The sequence below is a fragment of the Podarcis vaucheri genome (assembly GCF_965113315.1).
Source record: "Podarcis vaucheri genome assembly, chromosome: 5".
Lineage (NCBI taxonomy): Eukaryota > Metazoa > Chordata > Lepidosauria > Squamata > Lacertidae > Podarcis > Podarcis vaucheri.
In genome coordinates, this window is record NC_138763.1 from 105,505,784 (window position 1) to 105,530,705 (window position 24,922).

The window sequence follows — 24,922 nt, forward strand, 5'->3', positions numbered from 1 at the left end:
TCATTTACAGCCCCTTATATATGCATCTGTGTAAAGAAACAAAGTGATGGCTGATCTTCCATTCTGGTCATCTTGGGCCCATCTGGGATTAGCACCACCTGGTTCTTGAGGCAGGAACTCTAGTTACTTCACAGGATCTTTTTCTGGTGGTGTTCCTGGAAGTGGCAGATTCAGTCTTATCTGAATCAGGGTGGGTTGAGGGCAGGTTTTATGAGCAAAATTGGTTTTCAGATGAAAAATGAGAGAGAAATTGCTGAGGTGAGGTCTAAGCAGTACTTGAACCAACTTGTGTTTCCCCTTCTGCTCTTCAAATCAGACTTCTTCCTTAACCTGCACGTTAACAGGGCAGACCTGCTTCCATCACACCTAGTTTGGTCATCGATCAGCCCATGTATTCAGCTCCACCCTTAGTTGAAAACCATGAATTTTTGAAATCAAACTTTAAAATGTAGAACAATGTTGTTTCGTTTAGTGCACATGAATATGAACAGCATGGAAATATATCTTGGAGGTAGGTACATTCTGTGGCTAAGAGTATTAGAAAATGTATGTTTTCTTTTAAAAGTAATATGACTTACATCGTGTTAAATATCATCTTCTAACAAAATATTTAGGTTGGTTTTAGGTGCAGACATAGAGGAGACAGAACACTAATAATGAAAAATGGGTGTTTAAAAAGTTACCTATTATACCTGCCACTAAATTTATAGATGAAATTCCAGGAACTTTTGCAGGTCATAGAAGAGCTTGAAAATATGGTGCATTGAGGAAAGTAGCAGGAAAAGGGTACTTTATTAGTTTCTAGCCTTGTTTTTGCTAGTTGATTAAACACATTTATGCATATGCCCACTTCTGTTCAGTTTTTCTGCTTGGACATTTCAATTTATTTTTGGCATGTCTTTGTGCTTTTGAATTCCTTTCCTTGTTTTATTCAGTGACATTTCCCACCCAAACCTCCCAGAACCACAAACTCAACTTATACAGCAAACTGTGTATTGAACAAAGTAGATTAATGAAGAAGCACATAGAAAAGAATAGATAAATATAGCACTACCTAATGCTAGAATGTATCTGGAATGACTTTAAATCCTAAAGGGCACAATAACTGGCAGAAATTTTACTTTTTCCAATTTGTACACTTTCTAATACTGCCTGGGCTGCTTTCAGCTAGCATCTTTCAATCCCAGCTGTATCCAGCAATGAGGGTGTCAAGCCATCAGATCCATTTCCAGTGATTGCCTCAGAAATGCTAAGCATACATTGCTTTTCCTCCTCTTTTAGGTTTCATTTAAATATAAAGGTCTCCTACTAAATATAAAAAACCCCCAGAATTATGTTAGGACAAGAGCAATGATTTGATCAATGTGATCCATTATGAAAATGCTCACAAAATTCCTGCCTTTAAAATGGTCAGTTTGTATATTCCATAGTATTTGAAGTTCTTCATCTTGGAGTATTACTTTTGCTATGTAGAAACTTCTTTTAGGAACATGAAGATAACTTTAGCTCACTTCAGGTGATTTTCTAAACTAGGGGTAACCAACGTGGGGCCCTCCAGGGGTTTGGGAAGTGAAAAGAAGCTTTTGCTCCCCTCTTCTCAAATGTGTACGGCAGTGATTTTCAGTCAGTGTGCCATGGCACCCTGGGGTGCCACAAATAATGGCTAGGGGTGCTATGGGCAACCCTGGCCTATGTCCCTTTTTCCTTCCCTTCCTCCTCTGATGTCCTCTCGCATCTCTGCCTCCCAAAGGCTTGCACAACTGTTTGTTGCAGCAGCAGCCTTGGCTACAAGCGCCGCAGGGGAATGGTGCTGGTTGCCAAGAGCTGAGGCAGGCAGGCAGGCAGGCAAGGGAGCCCAGCCAGCCAGTCCATGAGCCCTTGCTGTTGGGAATGGACAGACAAGTCCCGTGCCCCTGTGGGTCCGTGTGAGGAAGCACCTCTCTTTGGGGCAGGAGGGGCAGCTCAGAGACAAGGCGGCAGCAGCGGCTGCCCAGAGGACACCCAAGGAGAGGGGAGAGGAGGCTGAGGTAACGCTCCACAAGGGAGGGTGTCTGAAAAAGGATGAGAGGCTGCTCGCTCTGCAGGCAGGCAGGAGGTGACATAACTGGGCTCCTGCAGAAAGAAGGTGGTTGGTTAAGGGAGCCGTGGACTCCAAAAGGTTGAAAACCTCTAGTGTAAGGATGGAAGAGAGGGAGCATGTGAATCATAGGGCTGCTTGCTGCTCATTAGCAATTCCCACTCACCCCTTCCCAACAGGTGGGCAGAGTTTGCGGCCCTAAGCGGGGCCACCTGGCTAGGTGCCCCCCCCAAGTAACTGTGGGCTTGGCCCACCCCTGGTGGGCCAATGGGCTGCCGTCGGGGGTGTGGCCTGGGAGTAGGTTTAGGGGCCGGTTCCCAGTCAAGACTCACTTGTCTTTTTCTCTTCTAGGGTCATGTAAATCATGTTTTTTTTAAGATCATGTTCTCAAGCCAGGTCATTGCAATTTGCTATCTATAAACAAACTATGGAGCAGCAGCAGTAATATCAAAAGCCCGTGGTGTATATTAGCACATCTGAGAATTCGTTATCACTGCCTTAAAGAACAAATAGAATAAACCTTAATGTTTGTTTTCATGTTATGTAACCTTACAAAAAGTAATGCCTGGCTTGTTTTTCTGTTATCTCTATCCCTTTTTTCTGTTGCATTGTGTATACAGGTAACTTGCATTTTGGCTGGGGGGGGGCGTTATTTTTGTTTGTTACTGTGTTATGTTATATCTGAGAGCTTACTGTAAAAGCTCTTTACTCTGCAGGAAAACCCTGCACAAAAAGAGCTTCTGTGCCTTTAATTGGTGTAATTTCAACTGTCTTGCCTTCAGTTGCATAAAACTGAAATTGTACATGTTAAACGTGCATAAGTTGTGAGTTACTTGTATTAGATTGTAGACTTGTTTGTGGGGGCAATGATGTGCAACATCTAGAAAACTTTATGTGAAACTTTGTTGAGCATCTAGAAAACCTTACTTGTGGTGATAATGGCAGTGAGAATTAGGACTATCTTTTATTTCTTCCCTAAAGTGTAATGTGAAATACCTTTCTTAGTTTAATACTCTAAACTGCTGTAATAATGTAGTTCAAATATTCCATTTGCCTAGACATTTTGCAACATTACTAGTCAGAATTTAATTGAATCCTGGGGAATTTGAATTCTCCATTCCCAACGGAGAGCTGCCTTTTATTGAACAGGTTCCTCAGCAGAATGGGGTCCCCTGTCTTGGAGGAGTTACAGTAAGGGGACAGTGGTAACTACCTACCCCTGTTTAAAAGTGGACTCCTAGAAATGAGCAGGACATGACACCCACCAATTTTAAAAGAGCAGTTCCATCTCTGTTGAAATGAAGATGAGCCTTCCAGTAAATGTAGTCTGACTTCAAGATCTAATGCTACTGTATTACAAAGGATATGGCCAGGACTCCGTTTCTTCCAGGCTTTGGTTATTGAATAGTAGCTAAAGCATTAGGTGTCTAGACACTTGAATGTTCAGTAGCATTCTGAGTCATTCTTCTAACTTTAGAAGGTTATTTATGCTTCCATAAACACTTGGATATTAACAGTTTCAAGTTGGATGCAATTATTTCAAAGGACAGTTAGAGATGGAATCTGGGTGGATAAAATTAAATTGTGTCTTAAAAAACAAAATAAATTAGGTTTTGAAAAATTAAAAGATATTTTAAGAGAATATATATTGTTTGTATATAGTGTTAGTTAATCTGTGTCCTTAAATATGCAGTAATAAAATGATATCTGACTAATGTAAATAAATGTAATGTTTGTACTCATAATCACTTAAAATTAAGAAAATTGCTGTCAAACTCATTGCATTAATACCAGCTTTCCCAGGTAAAGGAAAACGTGACTTTTGATGTTAATCATTAGCTGTATGACACAGTAATTCATATGCTGGCGGTTATGGACCCTGAAACCTTTCAACCAGACATTTTATTTCCATGTCATAGTGAAAGAGTGTTTTACCTAGTCACTACAATTCATCAGTTATATTTAACTAATAACAACAACAACAATAAATTTGTATTCTACTTTAAAAGAGAGAAACTTAAACTGGTTCATAGAAGAAAAATCATCGTACAAAACAAAAGTCAGCTATTCAATAAATACTAATAGCAGCAGAAAGGTTAATAAAAATGTTGTCTTGTCTGGAAAAAAGCACAGTAGCAGCAGAAACAGTTAATAAACATTGAAAAAAATCTAAATCTGAAAGATAAAATAATTGAATTAGCTTTTTCAAAAATACTTTGGCTAAGATTTTTAATTGTTATAGATCTATTTCAGCAAAAACCTTGACACCATAAACAATTTAGCACTGTAGTTTTGAAGTGGCATATAATGAGGTTTACAAAATAGCTTAAAATATAAAACCAGTCTTTACTAAACAAATGAAGCCTGAAGCAGCATATTGGTGTGCCATCTCATTTTTTTCTGGAGAAAACATGTAATAAAAGTTGGTTTCACTACTAAGAGGTTCTGCTCCTGGGCTCTGCCAACCTAACTTCATTCAGGAGCATCACACGAAGCAAGGTGATGACCTGAATGAGGTTGAGGTGCCTGCTCTCTTGTGTATTAACATAGACCTTGAGGGCCCTGACTTTACCCAGCTTTGTCCAGCTCTAGTGACCTGTCGGGACTTATGTAATGCGCTGCATATGGGACTGTTCTTGAAGACAGACTGGAGGCTGCAGCTATTTCAAAACGTGGCTGCTAGGCTGATAAAAGTGGGACAGCCTGATGTCACCAGTATGTCACCAGTATGTCACCAGTCCTTAAAGCACTGCACTGGCTGCCGTTGAGCTATTGAGCCCAATTCATGGAATGAAACCAAAGTACCTAAAAGAGCACTTCCTGCAAGATCAAGCATCTCAGAAAGTGTGATTGGCAGCTGAGGTCTTAGTGGTGGTGGTGGTGGTGGTGGTGCTGCCACCAGGGGCTGTCCCGTTGCCATTGAGCTGTGATAGGGCCTTTCCAGTGGCAGTTTCCTGTGTGGAATGCCCTCCTTCAAGAGGTGCGTCTGTCCTTATTATTGACTTCCTGGAGAAATTCTTAAACATCAATGTTTTCTGGCTAACATTTTTATTCAATTTTCATAGCAAATTTTGTTTTCATAGCATAGTTTCTCCACAATGTGGTGTAGTGGTAAGAATGTTAGACCTACATCATGGAAGACCAGGATTCAACTCTCCACTCAGCCATGAAACTCATTGGGTAACCTTGAGTCAGTCAGAGTCTGTAGTCTAGCCTATCTCAAGGGATTATTGTGAAGATAAAATGGGAGGAAGGGGAACAATGGGAGGAAGGGGAATAATCGTATTCATGGGCCCATAGACTATGGGCATGCCTTACTTAGGTTTGTTAAATAGGTTCATTAAGGAATTGAGGGGTATAACCTGTTCAAAAGGGATAGACCAAACAGGAAGGGGAGAAGAATACACTTGTGAAGAAATCCATAACCTGGAGCATGAAAAGCTGATTGAGAGCATATGGGTAAAAAATGCAGGGGAGAGAAACGACAATGACCTTACTGTGGGTGTCTGCTATAGACCACCAAGCCAGACTGAAGACTTGGATGATGCCTTATTAGAGCATTCAAAAAGGAGAGAAGTAGTAATCATGGGGGACTTCAACTTCCCCAATATCTGTTGGGACTCAGACTCTGCCAAGAGTGTAAGGTCTGATAAATTCCTCCATTTCCTCACTGACAATTTCATTTCTCAGAAGGTGGAAGAACCAACAAGAGGATTGTCTATCTTGGACCTGGTCCTCACCAGTAGGGAGGAACTGATTGCTGAAGTGGAAGTGCTTGGAAACTTGGGAGGAAGTGATCATGTTCTCCTGGGTTTCAGGATACAGAGGCAAGGAGAAACCGAGTGTAGTCGGACACACACTCTGGACTTTAAGAAGGCCAATTTTGAAAAGCGGAAGGAGCTACTGGGTGTGATCCCATGGTCAGAAATACTCAATGTGAAGGGAGTCCAAGAAGGATGGGAGTTTCTAGGAGGAGAAATATTGAAGGCACAAATGCAGGCAATACCAACAAGAAAGAAAAGTGAGAGGCGTCAAAGAAAGCTGGTATGGCTGCATAAGGAGCTTACAGATGAGCTGAGGGTTAAGAAGGGCATGTATAAGAAATGGAAGAAAGAGGAAATCACAGAGGAGGAGCCAACGAGTAGCCAACAGGGGGAAGGTCAGGCCGGCAAAAGCTCAGAATGAGCTCAGGCTTGCAAGAGAGGTTTTAAAAAAAGTTCATTTGGCTATGTCCAAAGTAAGAGGAAAAACAAGCAAGTGGTAGGTCCTCTGTGTGGGGAAGATGGAGAAATGCTATTGGATGACAGAGAAAAGGCAGAACTTCTCAACACCTACTTTACCTCTGTCTTCACCCAAAAGGAAAGTGATGCCCAACCTGGTGATAACAGAATAAGTGACATAAGGAGGGAGCTGCAGCCCAAGATTGGAACAGAGGTAGTAAGGGAACACCTAGCTGCTTTAAATGGATTCGAATCTCCGGGGTCTGATGAGCTGCATCCAAGGGTACTAAAAGGAGCTTGCAGATGTAATTTCTGAGCCTTTGTCTATTATCTTTGAGAATTCTTGGAGAACAGGTGAGGTCCCTACAGACTGGAGGCGGGCAAATGTCCTCATCTTCAAAAAGGGGGTAAAGGAAGACCAGGTAACTACTGACCAGTGAGCTTCACATCATACCAGAACAGATAATTTAGCAGTTGAGCTGTGAGCATTTTGAAAAGGATGCTGTGATTACTAAGATCCAGCATGGGTTTCTCAAAAACAAGTCATGCTAGACCAATCTATTTTCTTTTTGTGATGGAATTACAAACTTGGTGGATCAGGGAAATGCTGTGGACATAGTGTATCTACATAGTGTATCTTGCTTTCAGTAAGGCTTTTAACAAAGTTCCTCAGGATATTCTCATGAGGAGGCTGGTAAAATGTGGGTTGAATGAGGTTACTGTTAGGTGGATTTGTAGCTGGTTGACTGACTGAACCCAAAGAGCACTCATTAACAGTTCCTCATCATCCTGGGAAAAAGTGACAAGTGGGGTGCCGCAGGGTTCTGTCCTGGGCTCGTTGTTGTTCAACATCTTTATAAATGACTTGGATGAAGGAATTGGGAGGATGCTTTCCAGATTTGCAGATGAAACCAAACTGGGAGGAGTAGCTAATGCTGCAGAAGACAAAATCAGATCTAACTATTTATTTGTTTCCCCTTCATGGATCACTGCCTTGCCGTGGTGAAGGGGCTTGAATAACTCAAAGAAGCTATGAACTATGCCGAGCAGGGCACCCAAGATGAACAGGCCATAGTGGAGAGTTTTGACCAAATGTGATCCACCTGGAGGAGGAACCGGCAAGCCACTCCAGTATCCCTGCCAAGAAAACTCCACGGACAAAGACAACAGGCATATAAAAGTTATGACGCTGGAAGATGAGCCCCTCAGGTCGGAAGGCGTCCAACATGCTACTGAGGAAGAGCGGAGGACAAGTACAAATAGATTCAGAGCTGATGAAGCAGCTGGGCCAAAGCCAAAAGGACGCTGAGTTGCGGATATGCCTGGAAGCGAAAGGAAAGTCCAATGCTGTAAAGAAAAATATTGCATAGGAACCGGGAATGTAAGAACCATGAACCTGGGTAAGTTGGATATGGTCAAAAATGAGATGGCAAGAATAAATATTGACATCCTGGGCATCAGTGAACTAAAATGGACGGGAATGAGCGAATTCAGTTCTCATGACCATCATATCTACTACTGTGGGCAAGAATCCCGTAAAAGAAATGGAGTGGCCCTCATAGTCAACAAAAGAGTGGCGAAAGCTGTACTGGGATGCAATCTCAAAAATGATAGAATGATCTCAATACAAATCCAAGGCAGACCTTTTAACATCACAGTAATCCAAGTTTATGCACCAACTACTGGTGCTGAAGAAACTGAAATTGACCAATTCTATGAAGACTTACAAGTCCTTATATCTGTGACACCAAAGAAGGATGTTCTTCTCATTATATGGGATTGGAATGCTAAAGTAGGGAATCAAGAGATAAAAGGAGCAACTGGCAAGTTTGGCCTTGGAGATCAAAATGAAGCAGGGCAAAGGCTAATAGAGTTCTGTCAAGAGAACAAGCTTCTCCAACAACACAAGAGACGACTCTAGAAGAAGAGCAAGGAGAGACAAGAAGGTCTTCTTAAACGAGCAATGCAAAGAAATAGAGGAAAACAACAGAATGGGAAGAACTCTACACATGGACATCACCAGATGGGCAGTATCAAAATCAGATTGATTATATTCTCTGCAGTCAAAGATGGAGAAACTCTATACAGTCAGCAAAAACAAGACCTGGAGCTGACTGTGGCTCAGATCATCAGCTTCTTATAGCAAAATTCAAGCTTAAACTGAAGAAAGTAGGAAAAACCACTGGGCCGGTAAGATACAATCTAAATCAAATCCCTTATGAATACACAGTGGAAGTGAGGAACAGGTTTAAGGATTTAGATTTGCTGGACAGAGTGCCTGAAGAACTATGGGTGGAGGCTCACAACATTATACAGGAGGCAGCAATGAAAACCATCCCAATGAAAAGGAAATGCAAGAAAGCAAAGTGGCTGTCCAACGAGGCCTTACAAATAGCGGGGGAGAGAAGGCAAGCAAAATGCGAGGGAGATAGTGAAAGATACAGGAAATCGAATGCAGATTTCCAAAAAAATAGCAAAGGGAGACAAGAAGGTCTTCTTAAACGAGCAATGCAAAGAAATAGAGGAAAACAACAGAATGGGAAGAACCAGAGATCTGTTCAAGAAAACAGGAGATAAGAAAGGAACATTTCGCACAAAGATTACCGTAATAAAGGACAAAAGTGGTAAGGACCTAACAGAAGCAGAAGACCTCAAGAGGAGGTGGCAAGAATACACAGAGGAATTATACCAGAAAGATATTGATGTCTCGTACACCCCAGGTGGTGTGGTTGCTGACCTTGAGCCAGACATCCTGGAGAGTGAAGTCAAATGGGCCTTAGAAAGCACTGCAAATAACAAGGCCAGTGGAAGTGATGGTATTCCAGCTGAACTATTTAAAATTTTAAAAGATGATGCTGTTAAGGTGCTACACTCAATATGCCAGCAAGTTTGGAAAACTCAGCAGTGGCCAGAGGATTGGAGAAGATCAGTCTACATCCCAATCCCAAAGAAGGGCAGTGCCAAAGAATGCTCCAACTACCGCACAATAGCACTCATTTCACACACTAGCAAGGTTATGCTTAAAATTCTACAAGGAAGGCTCAAGCAGTATGTGGACTGAGAACTCCCAGAAGTGCAAGCTGGATTTAGAAGAGGCAGAGGAACCAGAGACCAAATTGCAAACATGCGCTGGATTATGGAGAAAGCTAGAGAGTTCCAGAAAGACATCTACTTCTGCTTCATTGACTATGCAAAAGCCTTTGACTGTGTCGACCACAGCAAACTATGGCAAGTTCTTAAAGAAATGGGAGTGCCTGATCACCTCATCTGTCTCCTGAGAAATCTCTATGTGGGACAAGAAGCTACAGTTAGAACTGGATATGGAACAACTGATTGGTTCCAAATTGGGAAAGGAGTACGGCAAGGCTGTATATTGTCTCCCTGCTTATTTAACTTATATGCAGAATTCATCATGCGAAAGGCTGGGTTGGATGAATCCCTAGCCAGAATTCAGACCTCACCTGGAGTACTGTGTCCAGTTCTGGGCACCACAGTTCAAGAAGGACACTGACAAACTGGAACGTGTCCAGAGGAGGGCAACCAAAATGGTCAAAGGCCTGGAAACGATGCCTTATGAGGAACGGCTAAGGGAGCTGGGCATGTTTAGCCTGGAGAAGAGGAGGTTAAGGGGTGATATGATAGCCATGTTCAAATATATAAAAGGATGTCGCATAGAGGAGGGAGAAAGGTTGTTTTCTGCTGCTCCAGAGAAGCGGACACGGAGCAATGGATCCAAACTACAAGAAAGAAGATTCCGCCTAAACATTAGGAAGATCTTCCTGACAGTAAGAGCTGTTCGACAGTGGAATTTGCTGCCAAGGAGTGTTTTGTGTCTACACGTGCTGGCTATTTGTTTGAATTCCTCTTTGGTGGTTTCCCCCCTTTTCCATTTTTTTACACATCCTTTTTTAATCTTAACTCAGTTAAAAGTTCTTTAGATAGCCACCCTGGCTTCTTTAGGCACCTTCCATGTTTCCGTCTCATTGGTATTGCCTGACGTTGTGCTTTTACTATCTCCCTCTTAACAAACTCCCAGCCATCATGAACTCCCTTTCCTTCTAGTGTTACTGTCCATGGGATCTCACCCAGCACTTCCCTAAGTTTTATGAAGTCGGCTTTCTTAAAGTCAAGAAATTGAGTCCTAGTATGCTTGGCTGCTCCTTTCCGCTGTATAGTAAACCTCAGAAGAGCATGATCACTCACGCCTAATGATCCTTCCACTTCTACCCCACTAACCAGGTCATCAACATTGGTTAGGACCAGATCTAAAATGGCTGTTCCTCTTGTTGCTTCTCCCACTTTTTGGACAATGAAGTTGTCTGCAAGGCCAGTGAGGAATCTGTTTGACTTTATGCTCTTGGCTGAGTTTGACATCCAACAAATATCCGGGTAATTGAAGTCCCCCATTACTACTATCTCCCTTCCTTTTGCATGCTTGGCCATCTGTTCCAGGAAGGCATCATCTATGTCCTCCGTTTGGCTTGGGGATCTATAGTAAACTCCCACAATGAGGTCTCTGTTATTCTTCTCTCCCTTAATTTTGACCCAAATGCTCTCACTTTGGCTTTGAGGTTCTAAATCTTGGATCTCTTCACAGGTATACACATCCCTGACATATAACGCCACTCCTCCTCCTTTCTTGTCTGGTCTGTTTCTCTGAAATTGATTGTATCCCCCCATTATTACATTCCAGTCGTGGGACTTATCCCACCAGGTTTCAGTGATGCCTATTATGTCATATTTAGTTTGCTCAAGAGCTCTTGTTTATTTCCCATGCTTTGCGCATTAGTGTACAGACATTGAAGTCCATTAATCATTCCCCCGTGTCTCTTATTTAAGGATTTTTTCCTCCCACCACTAGGTCTGCGTGCTGTTTGCTCCATTTGCTCTATGACATTTGGATGATCATTTTCATCAATTGATAGGCTCCTACCTTCAGGAGCACTGTCTCCCTCCCCCACATTAGTCAGTTTAAAGCCCTCCTGATGAGGTTTCTGAGATTTTTGGCAAAAACATTTCTTCCAACCGTTGTGAGGTGCAGCCCATCACTTGCCAGAAGTCCATCTTCAAGAAACTGCAGTCCGTGATCTAAGAATCCAAACCGTTCCTGTTTACACCATTTGCGAAGCCAGCTGTTCACTTCCACTATTTTTCCCTCTCTCCCTGGGCCACATCGTTCAACTGGGAGGACAGATGAGATGACAATTTGTGCATTTAATTGCTTCAATTTTCTGCCCAGAGCCTCATAGTCTCTTTTGATCTTCTGGAGGCTATTGCTTGCAGTGTCATTGGTTCCCACATGAACCAAGAGGAAGGGGTATTTGTCAGTGGGTTTTATGATTCCTTGCAGTCGTTCAGTTACATCTTGGATCTTAGCCCCGGGGAGACAGCACACTTCCTGAGACATCTTGTCAGGCCCACAGATCACTGCTTCTGTTTTCCTCAGTAGGGAATCCCCTATCACCACTACACGCCTCCTCTTAGGTTTGGTCGGGGTTCTTCCGTGAGCTGTCCGTTCCAAGGTCGCCTGCACATTCCCTGAGGACTGACTTTGCTGCTCGTCTTCATTTACCTGATCGACTGTAATGAGGGAGAGATCCTCAAATGGAGTCTGCTCTTCGTCTTCCATGCTAGGGGAGAGGACCTCAAAGCGATTGTGTATTTCTAAACAATAGAGCGAACCCTGGGCCTCCTACTTCTTTGAGTCACGTTTCTCCATATATCTGGCTCCTGTGTTGGTGAACTAGCCTCCTTCTCAGGGGAGTCCCCTGTCACCTCCTTGGTGGAGACGGTGTGCTCTGTTGCTTCCAAGAAGAGCTCCAGCTCTCTAATTCTTTGGAGCGTAGCTACACGTTCCTCCAGTTGCTGGACTTTGTCTTTTAAGAGGGCAATCAATATGCAATTGCTGCAGGTAAAGCTGCCTGCAACCTTTGGCAAAATGGTTCCTTCTTCAACTGCTGCCCTGCTAGCTCTGATAAGCTCCTCCCACAGCTAATCTTCTGCCTCAACAGAAACCCTGCCCCCTCTGACCTTTGCACAGGGAGAACAGCTAATCAGCCACAAAGAAACACACAAACACACACACAAGAAAACCCTTTTTGCTCCTTCTTCAATTGCTGCCCTGCAAGCCCTGTAAGGTTCTGCAGTTAGGAGGAAACAGATGCACAAATATAGGATGGGGAACACCTGGCTTACTAGCAGTTTATGTGAAAAGGATCTAGGGGTCTTGGTGGACCGCAAGCTTAACATGAGTCAACAGTGTGATGCAGCAGCAAAAAAGGCTAATGCTATTCTAGGCTCCGTAAACAGAAGTATAGTTTCTAGATCAAGGAAAGTAATAGTACCACTCTTGGAACTCTGTGTCCTATTCTGGACACCCCAATTTAAAATGGATGTTGACAAGCTGGATCGTGTGCAGAGGAGGGCAACCAAGATGATCAAGGGTCTGGAAAGTAAGCCTTATGAGTAGCACTCGAAGGAGCTGGGTATGTTTAGCCTGGAAAAGAGGAGAGTGAGAGGAGATATGATAGCCAAATACCTTGAGGGCTGTCACATGGAGGAAGGAGCATGCTCTGGAGGACAGGACTCAAACCAAGGGCTTCAAGTTGCAAGAAAAGAGATTCCGACTAAGCATTCTGACAGTAAGAGCTGTTCAGCAGTGGAACAGACTCCCACAAGAGGGGAGTTTTTAAACAGGTTGGATGGCCATCTGCCATGGATGCTTTAACTGAGATTCCTGCATTGCAGGGGGGTTGGACTAGATGACTACTGGGTCCCTTCCATCTCAAAGAATCTATGATTCTATAATTTCAGGTAAAATTCAGTTGGATATAACTCCCATGTAAGCCATTTTGAGCTCAGTGGAGAGTGTGGAACTATTTTTGTGGGAGGCATACCCTCTCCAGGTGCTTTGACATCTGAAGGATGTAATAATCCTCAAATAGTAACGGGGGACCAAAAAGGCAATCATGTGGCTTCCAAGGATAATTTTGGCATGTGATCTAAAGATAGATCCCCAAAGATCTTGCTATAATGCACGATCCAGTTACTGGCAGATATCTCTGCATTCATTAGGGGTCTAACTATATGAAACAATATACGTAGAAACAGGATCCAAAAGTTAGATTATTTCCTTTTGGCTGCAGCTTGTCCCAGCTGAGTCAGTTTTTGCCCAGCACACTCCCTCTTTTTGCCCTTCACAAGTGAATGACTGTGGGAAGGAGTTAGTAGGTCTGTTTTTGCAGAACTGTTGAGATGGTTTCAGTAATTCTTTTTGGCACATCTTGGTCAAGTTACCCCTGCAATAAACCTCTGTTTCAGTTAAAATACTAATTATGGACTATCATAGGTCAGAGGTGCTGAAATACATTTTGTTAGGCTTGCAAAATGTCATAGTTCATTTCCAAGGCTTCCTGACAACGTGTCCGAAGAGTACAGCTTTTGAGTAACCCAACTATAGAAGAGAGTAGGTGTCTTGTCCATGGAATTCATCTTTCACAAAAGTGAGCGGAGTGATTAAGGGATGAATGTCTATAGTATTATAATAGCAGAACCAATGGATAATTATTACTTTTAACCATGTTGCCAACCTCAAAGCTATGAATACCAAATAAAGGAGGAGGAAACAAAAGTATGATGATTTATTATTATTTATTAGATTTTTACATGCCCTTCATCATGAGATCTTAGGGTGATTCACATAATAAAATACAGGATAAAATAAAATAATCAGTGGTACTGGTTCCTTGAGAAGAAAAGTAGTTATAGGCTTCTAAATTCATATTTATTGCTGTGAAGATGATAAAAGTTGATGAAAGACTGAAAAGGTTAAGAAATTTCAGACCAGATTTATTTATTATTTTATCCTTCAATCAGGGATGATGGCAGCTTACTCCAGCAATCATTAATTTCAATTTTAGAAGATTCTAGAGATGCTCTGTGGAGGTGTAGAACTCAGTTGTATGGTTGCAGGTAGCCTCTTGAACACCAGTTACTGGCAAACAACCTGCTTATTTTCATTTTAGTGTAGGTATTAAGGTCTATATTTAAAACAAGTTGTGTTCACTTCCAGACTAAGAAGAAATAAGGATGCCTACACAAACCGTTGGAGAAGGGTGCATATGTAATAAAAACCCTGGCCCTCATGGTTCAAATGATCCCTGCATACACTACATAGTGGATCAGGTGATGCAGAGATCATAGGGTCAACATGGATGGTATACACAGTTAGCTTGACCAAAGGCATAGTTCTTTTCTTTCTGTTTCTGCATGTGTTATTTCTTGGGGCTTCTTTAAGCACTGAGGTTCACGCATGGCAATCTTGGAAATACCCTTTCCTATGGCTGATACTTATTTAAAAGTACCTTACCCTCAGGCTCAGTTGTTTTGTTCTGTTAAATGGTCTGCTCTCTGCACCATATGGAAACGGCAGTTTCACCTAAAGTCTAAATTGACTTTTGTATTTCTGCCTTAATAGTAAAACAGTGAAACTAGAAACACATACATGTTATATGTTTCCGATGTCACAAATAGAAAAGTCTATGGCATTTTAGTTTGTGTCGTGGACTGGATAAAAGGTTGACTAGATGTTGTCATGACTGTATGATTATATATTTCTTACAGGAGAAGCATAAACTTGAGTTGGAAGACTTGAGAAGAGCTGGCCATGAGGCCTTGGCTATTATTGTGGAAGAATTTAAGGTAAATATCTTTATAAAAATGCTACAGTGAGTTGACCCAATCATCTCTGATTGCTATGTGACTTTCCTGTGGATTTGGTGTAGGAAGCAGAAATGCTCACAGGATGTCTTGAGCCTGTTGTCAAGCCTATTATCATGTCTGCTTCAGGGATTTTTGGATGAAGCCAATTATTTGGATCTGTTACTGTCTGATTTCTGTCCTAGTTTTGAAATGGAAACTGCCTTGGACATCCTGGTGGTGGGAGAGGGAAAGGAGTGCCATTCTGTTGATTCCTGTGAACTTTTCCATTCAGTACCATTGAGTGTGGCTTCCTTATCTGCTTCCTGGAAATTATTGCTCTCTGGAAGCTATACTTCATTGGGAGAAGTTATCTGCAGGTTTGGACTAAGGTGTCATCAGTAGTGGAATATATATTTCTCTGCTTCTTATTTCCATCATCAGTCCAGGAAGGCAGTAACTGATGGCCAGAACACATAACTCCATTTATATTTCTGTCACACTTTAAAGTGTTGCCCCCACCCATGTTACCCCAAAGACCTTCAATTCAATTCAAAGACCTGACAAAGCCACAGATTCACTAAGATGCCTTCTTTTTGGACCTGAATAACACAACAAACAGGGCGTTTACCGTGATGCTACCACAGTTTGAGATTACATTGTTAAATTGGTTTGATGCAGGCTATGTAAGTTCCTACTGCAATCTGGACAATGCAAGCCATGGGTACTTCACTCATTAAACATGGGTCACATTGAATCAACTAACTTGCATTCATCCCAGCATCTGCATTCATCCCAGTGTTTTTAATATGTTGTGGCAAGATGGTGCCGTGAGAGGAAGCACCACTTTGAGCTCCGCATCAGTTTTAGAGAAGGTTTTAATTACCGGTCGGACTCATCTTCTGACTACTTATCAGTCGGAGTTGCTGTTAAACGTTCAAGGGCATCCTGATCAAATTTGCAGATGACACCAAACTGGGAGGGGTGGCTAACACCCCAGAGGACAGGATCACACTTCAAAACGACCTTGACAGATTAGAGAACTGGGCCAAAACAAACAAGATGAACTTTAACAGGGAGAAATGTAAAGTATTGCACTTGGGCAAAAAAAATGAGAGGCACAAATACAAGATGGGTGACACCTGGCTTGAGAGCAGTACATGTGAAAAGGATCTAGGAGTCTTGGTTGACCACAAACTTGACATGAGCCAACAGTGTGACGCGGCAGCTAAAAAAGCCAATGCAATTCTGGGCTGCATCAATAGGAGTATAGCATCTAGATCAAGGGAAGTAGTAGTGCCACTGTATTCTGCTCTGGTCAGACCACACCTGGAGTACTGTGTCCAGTTCTGGGCACCACAATTCAAGAAGGACACTGACAAACTGGAACGTGTCCAGAGGAGGGCAACCAAAATGGTCAAAGGCCTGGAAACGATGCCTTATGAGGAACGGCTAAGGGAGCTGGGCATGTTTAGCCTGGAGAAGAGGAGGTTAAGGGGTGATATGATAGCCATGTTCAAATATATAAAAGGATGTCACATAGAGGAGGGAGAAAGGTTGTTTTCTGCTGCTCCGGAGAAGCGGACACGGAGCAATGGATCCAAACTACAAGAAGGAAGATTCCACCTAAACATTAGGAAGAACTTCCTGACAGTAAGAGCTGTTTGACAGTGGAATTTGCTGCCAAGGAGTGTGGTGGAGTCTCCTTTTTTGGAGGTCTTTAAGCAGAGGCTTGACATCCATATGTCAGGAGTGCTCTGATGGTGTTTCCTGCTTGGCAGGGGGTTGGACTCGATGGCCCTTGTGGTCTCTTCCAACTCTATGATTCTATGAAATCTTAGAAGGACGCCGAGTTCTCTGACCCACAGCAGCAATTAGCAGTGGCTGCTTCTCCAAGAGTAAGACTTACTTTCCAAAATGTTCAGGAAAAAGAAGAGATCGGCCTCATCTCCACAAGTGAGCCCACAGCCCAAGAGCAAGGAGAGCAAGCTGGATGATTTCATAAGAGCTCAGAATTTAGAACCTTCTGCATAAAACAGAGCTCACTCCCAGGTACGTGGGGACCCTCTAATGGGAGGAGACCACCCAAGGGAGAACTCATTGCTGAGCACCCATGAATTATTATCCGAGGGTACGCCACTTTATGCAGAAATACTTGCGGACCACTGTTTGTTAATAGCAAGAACAGTGGAGGAAATAACACCAAATTAGAAAAGGTAATGTCTCTCCTGGCCGAGTTGGTGCTGCTGGTGGCTAGAAACATCCCTCCTGATACTCGAGGCTGGCCACAGTGTTGCCCCCCCCTCCACCAAGACCCCTGTGTACAGGGGTGTAATCGTCCTGTTGCCGGCATCCAAGAGACTACCAATAGCAAAAACAACGAACGCGAAAGCAGCGAACTGATCCTGCAAAGCATGGAAGTAGTTCTTGACATATATCCTTTTAATGGGCTGCTGCCTTACTGGAAATCAATCACTAGATTAAAGCGAAATCTCAAGCTTTTATTAAACATCCAGTGCAACAAGCTAATCGCCATAAACTTGCTTTTGACAGACTCCCAGCACACTAGACTCATGTTGACATTCTCCGACTCAGCTACCCCCAAATTACTCCTGAAATATAGGGTCCACCTACAGGACTATAATATTGGCGAGGCATGTTTTAAAGAACAAAAACTTTTACTGTTGTACAGCCGGACTGATTCCAGTCAATCAGTGCACTTCCTGTCGGCGGGCACTCATCATAGATTCAACGTACAATCTCCAGGGCCAATAAGGAGGGCTTTGGGCGGTGCATTTGGCCAAAACATCCCCCTGGATAGGAAATCTTGAGTTCAACGACCAATTACATAAAGAAACCCTGCCCAACCTATCTGTGTCAAAGATAGGCTCCTCTATTAGACCTGTGGCAGACCCCGAAACTCACCATTCACCATCTCCACTGGAAACAGATTGGCCATCGCCAGGTGATGCTCCTCCTAAGGGAAGTGCAACATTTAGACTGCCAGAGATAGATCTAATTGTCTTTGACTCTGACCCGGGAGGCGGTGGAAGACAGAAGTGCCTGGTGTGCTCTGGTCCATGGGGTCACGAAGAGTCGGACACGACTAAATGACTAAACAACAACAAACTGCACGAGGAGGGATGTGTGTGGCGCTGTGGGTTAAGCCACAGAGCCTAGGGCTTGCCGATCAGAAGGTCGGCGGTTCGAATCCCCACAATGGGGTGAGCTCCTGCCAACCTAGTAGTTCGAAAGCATGTCAAAGTGCAAATAGATAAATAGGTACCGCTCCGGCGGGAAGGTAAATGGTGTTTCTGTGCGCTTCTCTGGTTGGCCAGAAGCGGCTTAGTCATGCTGGCCACAAGACCCAGAAGCTGTACGCTGGCTCCCTCGGCCGATAAAGCGAGCTGAGCGTCGCAACCCCAGAGTCGGCCACGACTGGACCCAATGGTCAGGGGTCCCTTTACCTTTACTAAACTGCACAAGAGGGGACATCCAAGGGGGGGGGTTGTAACTCTGGTCTCCACTTCCTTGATGTCACAGGTTACTGAGTTGTACAGTCCTTGAGCACCTGGTGCAGGGGATCATCTTGCACTATGAGTCCAAAAGTATCATTCTTATCTCAGCTTATATTCCACCACACAAAGTGCAAGCACAGATTGAGAGTACATGGCATAAATGCCATAGTTTCCTTTACTCACTTCAAATTAAGCGCGCCATTTTATATAATAGGATATATGAATGCCAGATTAGGCTCCATTGATGATTGCCTGTTTTTTAAAGACTGTCAAATCAATTATGCCGGCTTTTGTCTGCCCTTTTTACAAATAAGTCTTGACCTCATGATTATTAACGGGGCGCTCCCCCAGGACAGAGAAAGAGTGTTTACATTCATACATACTGTCAGGGGTTCAGGAGCAGAGACGCAGAGAAGGGAGGAGACAGAGAGCGAGGGGGAGGAATACGAAGGAAGGATGAGTGGGGATGACGACCCGAGATCACCGAGCCTGTCCAGTGAGTCCGAGGATTCCCAGAAGGGAGCGCCAGCGGTCAGAGCAAGGGGGGAAAGCAGGGGGACACCCCAGGAAGAAGGGTCCAGAGAGGGATCAGAGAGCAGCAGTTGGAGATCGGGACCCACGTGCCCAGCTGGGAGCAGCGGGGAGAAAGGGGACCAGACATCGGGTTCCGGAGGCTTTCAGCAGGAGGGAGGGCATGAGTCAGGAGTAGTCACGCCCACCTCGGGGAGCGACGAAATGATCAAGAGGAAGGTAGAGAGTTGGGCGCGCGCGCCAAGTTCAAATGCAGCGGAAGCTGGCGCAGTAAGCAGCCCGGAGAGTGAGCCAGGTCCCAAAGCCCGCCGCAAGGAGGCGGAAGGGTCAGGGGGGTCCGCGTCAGAAGAGAGTAGGAAAGAAGAGACCCCGGGGGGCAGAAGGACCCAGAGACTGAAGGAAAGGTGCAGGAGGTGGAGCAAGGCTAGGGTATTAAGCTGGTGTGCTAGAGGCAGAGAATCAGACGGGTCTTCGCCGGTCTGACATAGAAGACGTGGGGCTGCACATTGCAGTTTGGAAATGGAACCTGTAACCCAATAAAGACTCTTTTAACGTGAAGGCTGGCTAACGTGGTCCTATGTGAGCTGGGACTGGGTAGCAGCCCTGACACATACTGTCAGAGCTGCTTCCAGATCCTAGCTCACAGAGGATCACGCTAGCCAGCGATCATTTAGTAAAAGTCTTTATTGAGTTACATTTTCCATTCTCAAGCTGCTGCGTGCAACTCTACGTCTAATGGCTAGATCGGCGAAGTCCCGTCTGAGTCTCCGCCCCTTGCGCACCAACTTAATACCCTAGCCCTGCTCCACCTTTTCTGCCTGACTGTTCTCCTCTGGGTCCCTCTGCCCCCCGGGGTCTCTTCCTTCCTGGATTCTTCTGACGCCGACCCCCCGGACTCTCCTGTCTCCTTGCGCCGGGCTTTAGGACCTGGCTCTCTTTCAGGGCTGCCTACTGCGTCACTTCCCTGTGCATTTGAACTTGGCGCGCACGCCCAACTTTCCACTTTCCGTCTGACCGTTTCTTCGCTCCCCGATGGAGGTGTGGCCACTCCTGACTCATGCCCTCCCCCCTGTTGTGAGCTGCCAGCGCTTGATCCCTGGCTCTCTTCCTTTTCCCTGCTCTCTGGCGGTGACGCTGGTCCCGATTTCCAACTGCTCTCCTCTGAGTCCCCTCTGGCTCTATCTCCCTGGGGTGTCCCCCTAGGCTCCCCCCTTGCCCTGGCCACTGGTGCTCCTTTCTGTGAATCTTCTGATTCACTGGAAAGACTCGGAGATCTCGGGTCGTCGTCATCACTCATCTTTTCCTCTGCCTCCTCCCCCTCGCTCTCTGTTTCCTCCCTTGCCCTTGCCTCTGCTCCTGAACCCCTGACACATACAGCACAGTAGATCGCTGTCTCACTAACAGGGAGGCCTTTAAATTAACCAAAAACTTCTATATCGATAACAGGACTGAGATTGGCCATCTGCCTCTAATCATCTCCACTACAGGCCAAAATTCAATCCAGTGCTCTCACATAGAATAATAATAATAATAATAATAATAATAATAATAATAATAATAATAATAAAAAATAAATAAATAAATAATACCCTGCCCATCTGGCTGAGTTTCCCCAGCCATTCTGGGCGGCTTCCAAGCAAGTGTTAAAAACAATACAGCATTAAATATTAAAAACTTCCCTAAACAGGGCTGCCTTCAGATGTCTTTTAAAGAGAAGATAGCTGCTTATTTCCTTCACATCTGAAGGGAGGGCGTTCCACAGGGCGGGTGCCACTACCGAGAAGGCCCTCTGTCTGGTTCCCTGTAACCTCACTTCTCGTAAGGAGGGAACCGCCAGAAGGCCCTTGGTGCTGGATCTCAGTGTCCGGGCTGAACGATGGGGGTGGAGATGCTCCTTCAGGTATACAAGACTGGGGCTGTTTAGGGCTTTAAAGGTCAGCACCAACACTGAATTGTGCTCGGAAACGTACTGGGAGCCAATGCAGATCTCTCAGGACCGGTGTTATGTGGTCCTGGCGGCCACTCCCAGTCACCAGTCTAGCTGCCGCATTCTGGATTAATTGCAGTTTCCGGGTCACCTTCAAAGATAGCCCCACATAGAGCGCATTGAAGTCCAAGCGGGAGATAACCAGAGCATGCACCACTCTGGCGAGACAGTCTGCGGGCAGATAGGGTCTCAGCCTGCATACCAGATGGAGCTGGTAGACAGGCTTCCTGGACACAGAATTAAGCTGCGCCTCCATAGACAGCTGTGAGTCCAGAATGACTCCCAGGCTGCACACCTGAAGAAGAAGAAGAAGAGTTTGGATTTGATATCCCGCCTTTCACTCCCCTTCAGGAGTCTCAAAGCGGCTAACAATCTCCTTTCCCTTCCTCCCCCACAACAAACACTCTGTGAGGTGAGTGGGGCTGAGAGACTTCAAAGAAGTGTGACTGGCCCAAGGTCACCCAGCAGCTGCATGTGGAGGAGCGGAGACGCGAACCCGGTTCCCCAGATAATGAGACTACCGCTCTTAACCACTACACCACACTGGCTCTCCCTGGCTCACACCTGGTCCTTCAGGGGCACAGTTACCCCTTTCAGGAACAGGGAGTCCCTCACACCCGCCCGCCCCCTGTCCCCCCAAAACAGTACTTCTGTCTTACCAGGATTCAACCTCAATCTGTTAGCCGCCATCCATCCTCCAACCGCCTCCAGGCACTCACACAGGACCTTCACCGCCTTCACTGGTTCTGATTTAAAAGAGAGGTAGAGCTGGGTGTCATCTGTTGGAATTCTGCCTGGGTCAGAGGAATGTGCCACAGCGTAGGCACCGGCAGATATTCCTGTCGACCTCCCCGCGTCTCCACTCTGCTGATAAGCAGGCGAGGTCCCGGCGATTCATCTCAGATGTGCGAGAGGAACACACCGTTCTTCCTCTCTCCCCTTTGGTGTCCCCCAGGAGGGGAAAGAAGCAGACAGAAAACTATTTACATCTTTTATTTCTGTCTCTCATATCAGTACAGAGAAACATGTCTGCACTCGACAACAGCAAGAAGAAACTCCTCCCATGTACTTCCAGTACAGGTCATATGACACACACACTGAGCTAACATCCGGTGCTCAGTACAGAATGGACTGCCCCTTTGTTTCCATGGCAACAATCACAAACATCCTGTCTGGCTTTCCAGCCACAAGCAGCTGACTGAGCTGCTGGAGCCTTTGCTTGCTGCAGCATTGGTGCTTTATGGTAACATACTCCCCCTAAAGTATCAATGCGTGCTGCGAGCAAAGCGTCATCCAGAGAAGAAAACAAACAGTTGTTATACTTATAACATTCCCCTGTTGTTCCAGTTCCACCCTTGGAACTACCCGCCACTGGTTTAACCAATGTACCTCTCTGGTTGTGTGACTTCACATTTCCTTGGTTAACAACTCTCTGTTGTGCCTTTGTCTCTGACTCAGACACAGTTTCAATTTGTCCTTGGTCGTTTACAACAGCAACATATGCTTGGTTAGCAAACTCCTTTGAATACCTCTTGGGTGGTACACCCTTCGTTGCTCTCTCAGACCTCCGTAAGAGCTGCTGCTCTTCTCTGCTTTCTGGTTCAGCCTCTGAACTCTCTGGAGAACCAGTACTAAGCTTTATCAGTGGTTTATCTTCCTCTTCTGAGGGTCTAGTCATTATTTGAGATTTCCTCTCAATGACTGTGACAACTGAGCTGTCTGAGCTATCAGTGTCATCATCATCAGTACCACTGAATTCAATAAGATCAAACTCATCATCATCATCATCAGAATCATCTGTGGAAAAAGTGTGAACAATCACTCTCTCCTGTTCAGGAGCACTCTCTAGAAATTTTGTGAGAATCACCTGACCAGATTCAGACAAAATTACTCTGTAGAGACCTTTTTCATAACCCACAAAGATGCCTCTGGCATTCTTTACCCCACTTGGAGCTTCTGTTCTCACATGAGATCCGAAAACCTTAAAATAGGCAACAGAAGGTTTTCAATTAAACAGCTTCTCAAAAGGAGAACATCCCAACTCTGTTGAGACTTTCCTCAACCACACATGAAGATAGGACGCTAAAGATTCGGCCCAATATTCATGTGGTAAATGTGAACTTAGCAATTGCGCATTCATCCCCTTTTGCAATTCTTTGTTCACCCTAACACAGACACATTTCTTCCATGCTTCTTCGGAAGTAGCAAGTTTGTGTCTTATCCCTTTCTCATCCAGGAACCTCTGGAAATCCTGTAAAAGAAAAACTGGCTTGTCACCTGTGAAAAGACAATCAATGTTAGCATCATGCATACTTTTAACCTTGTCACAAAACTCCTGAAACTTTTCTAAAGTTTCCTGCGGTTTCTTCATTATATAAACCCAAGAATAATTAGTGTAACAATCAACACACACAAGGTAATATTTTGCACCGCCTCTAGATGGTTCTAAAGGACCAATCACATCAGCATACACCCGCTGAAAAGCTCTGTCGACCTTCTTGGCCACCTTCTTGGTGTCCTTGTTGTTGGTCAGACCTGCATGAGAAAATTCGTTAGAATCAGAAGTATTACATTTCATGTAATCACTTTGATCAAAAGTCAACAAATACAGTCCATCTTTCTCTTTGGCAGTAAGAAACAGTTCTCCATCTTTGTAGATCTTGCATCTTTTAGCATCATAGTACAGTTTTAGTCCCTTCTTTGCAATCTGCGACACGCTCAGCAAATTAAATCTCAGTTCTGGAACCAGGTAAACATCGCTTATAGTCAAGTTCAGACTCTCAAGATACACAGTTCCAATTCCGGTCGCTTCCAGTTCTTGACCGTTGGCTTGTTTCACAGTGAAGCTTTGCTTCTTCAACGTCGAAAACAGTTCTCTGTGTGGGCAGAGATGCTTCGTGGCGCCAGTATCGATTATGAATGCATTCCCAACATCTGGCGTGGTTCCTTTCGCCATCATCACCTTTGCAGGTTTCACCTGGCACTTGGTACGGCTTTTGCTTGACGCCTCAGGCTTCGTTGAGCTGTTCTTGGCTCCTTTTGACTGTCGCGGCTTCTTACAGTTTCGCTGTAGATGCCCAGTCTGTCCACAATTGTGGCATCGGACAGCACTCAATGCTACGGCATGCTCTCCAGTAGATTCCGCAGTGGGAAGATTTGAACTCTGTTCTTGCCTCCCTCTGTCTTTCACTTCCAGTGCAGCAAGTCTGTCGTGTTCGTTCTGGACGACGGCACACACTCTTTCCGCGGTCAGATCCTGAGCAGGTAGCGAACCAAGCTGACTGGCAACAACCTTGTAGGTGCGGTTCAGGCTGTTTATCATCATGAAGCAAAACACTTCCTCCTGTAGACGGAAATTGCGTTCCACCATCTGTTGACGCAGAAACTTCATCTCTGTCAGGTGCGCTTGAACATCTCCATCAGGCGCTAATCTCAGATTGGTCAACTTCTCAAAATACAGCAACGCTGAAGAACCAGCATCTCTCTGATGCGTTGGACGCAGCGCGTTCCAAACCTCTTGCGCAAATTCCAAATGCTGTATATGCACAAGCTGCTCATCTGAGACACACAGAATTATAGCAGTCCTAGCCTTCACATTCTGTGACTCCCAAGCACGCGTTGGTGCTGCTGGGATGGGATTCTCAATCACCCCAAACAGTCTCTGATTCTGCAGCAGGGCCTTCATCTTTACAGACCAAGATGAATAATTGTCATTGGTCAGGAGGGGTGGAGAAGGCAAACCTCCCCCCTTCTTGGCATCCATTTTGAGTCCTTGCATTGACTCTAAAACACAAGCCTCTAAAATCCAATAGCTGGCTTGTTTACTCTCTTGACACCTGGCAACTCTGACTCTGGCTGCGTTGGAAAGCCCCTTCCACCAGTTCGTGAGGAC

The 24,922-nt window shown here is 44.7% G+C and overlaps 1 protein-coding gene across 9 annotated transcripts in view; it reads left to right on the forward strand.

The window, feature by feature from the left end:
* Positions 1-24,922, forward strand: part of CCDC91 (coiled-coil domain containing 91) — a 220,280-nt gene that overhangs the window by 69,656 nt on the left and 125,702 nt on the right. For all 9 annotated transcript variants that reach the window (XM_082223141.1, XM_082223142.1, XM_082223146.1 and 6 more), the window contains one exon: positions 14,920-14,997. In XM_082223141.1, coding sequence (XP_082079267.1) covers positions 14,920-14,997 — 78 coding nt within the window. The remainder of the gene's footprint in view (positions 1-14,919; positions 14,998-24,922) is intronic.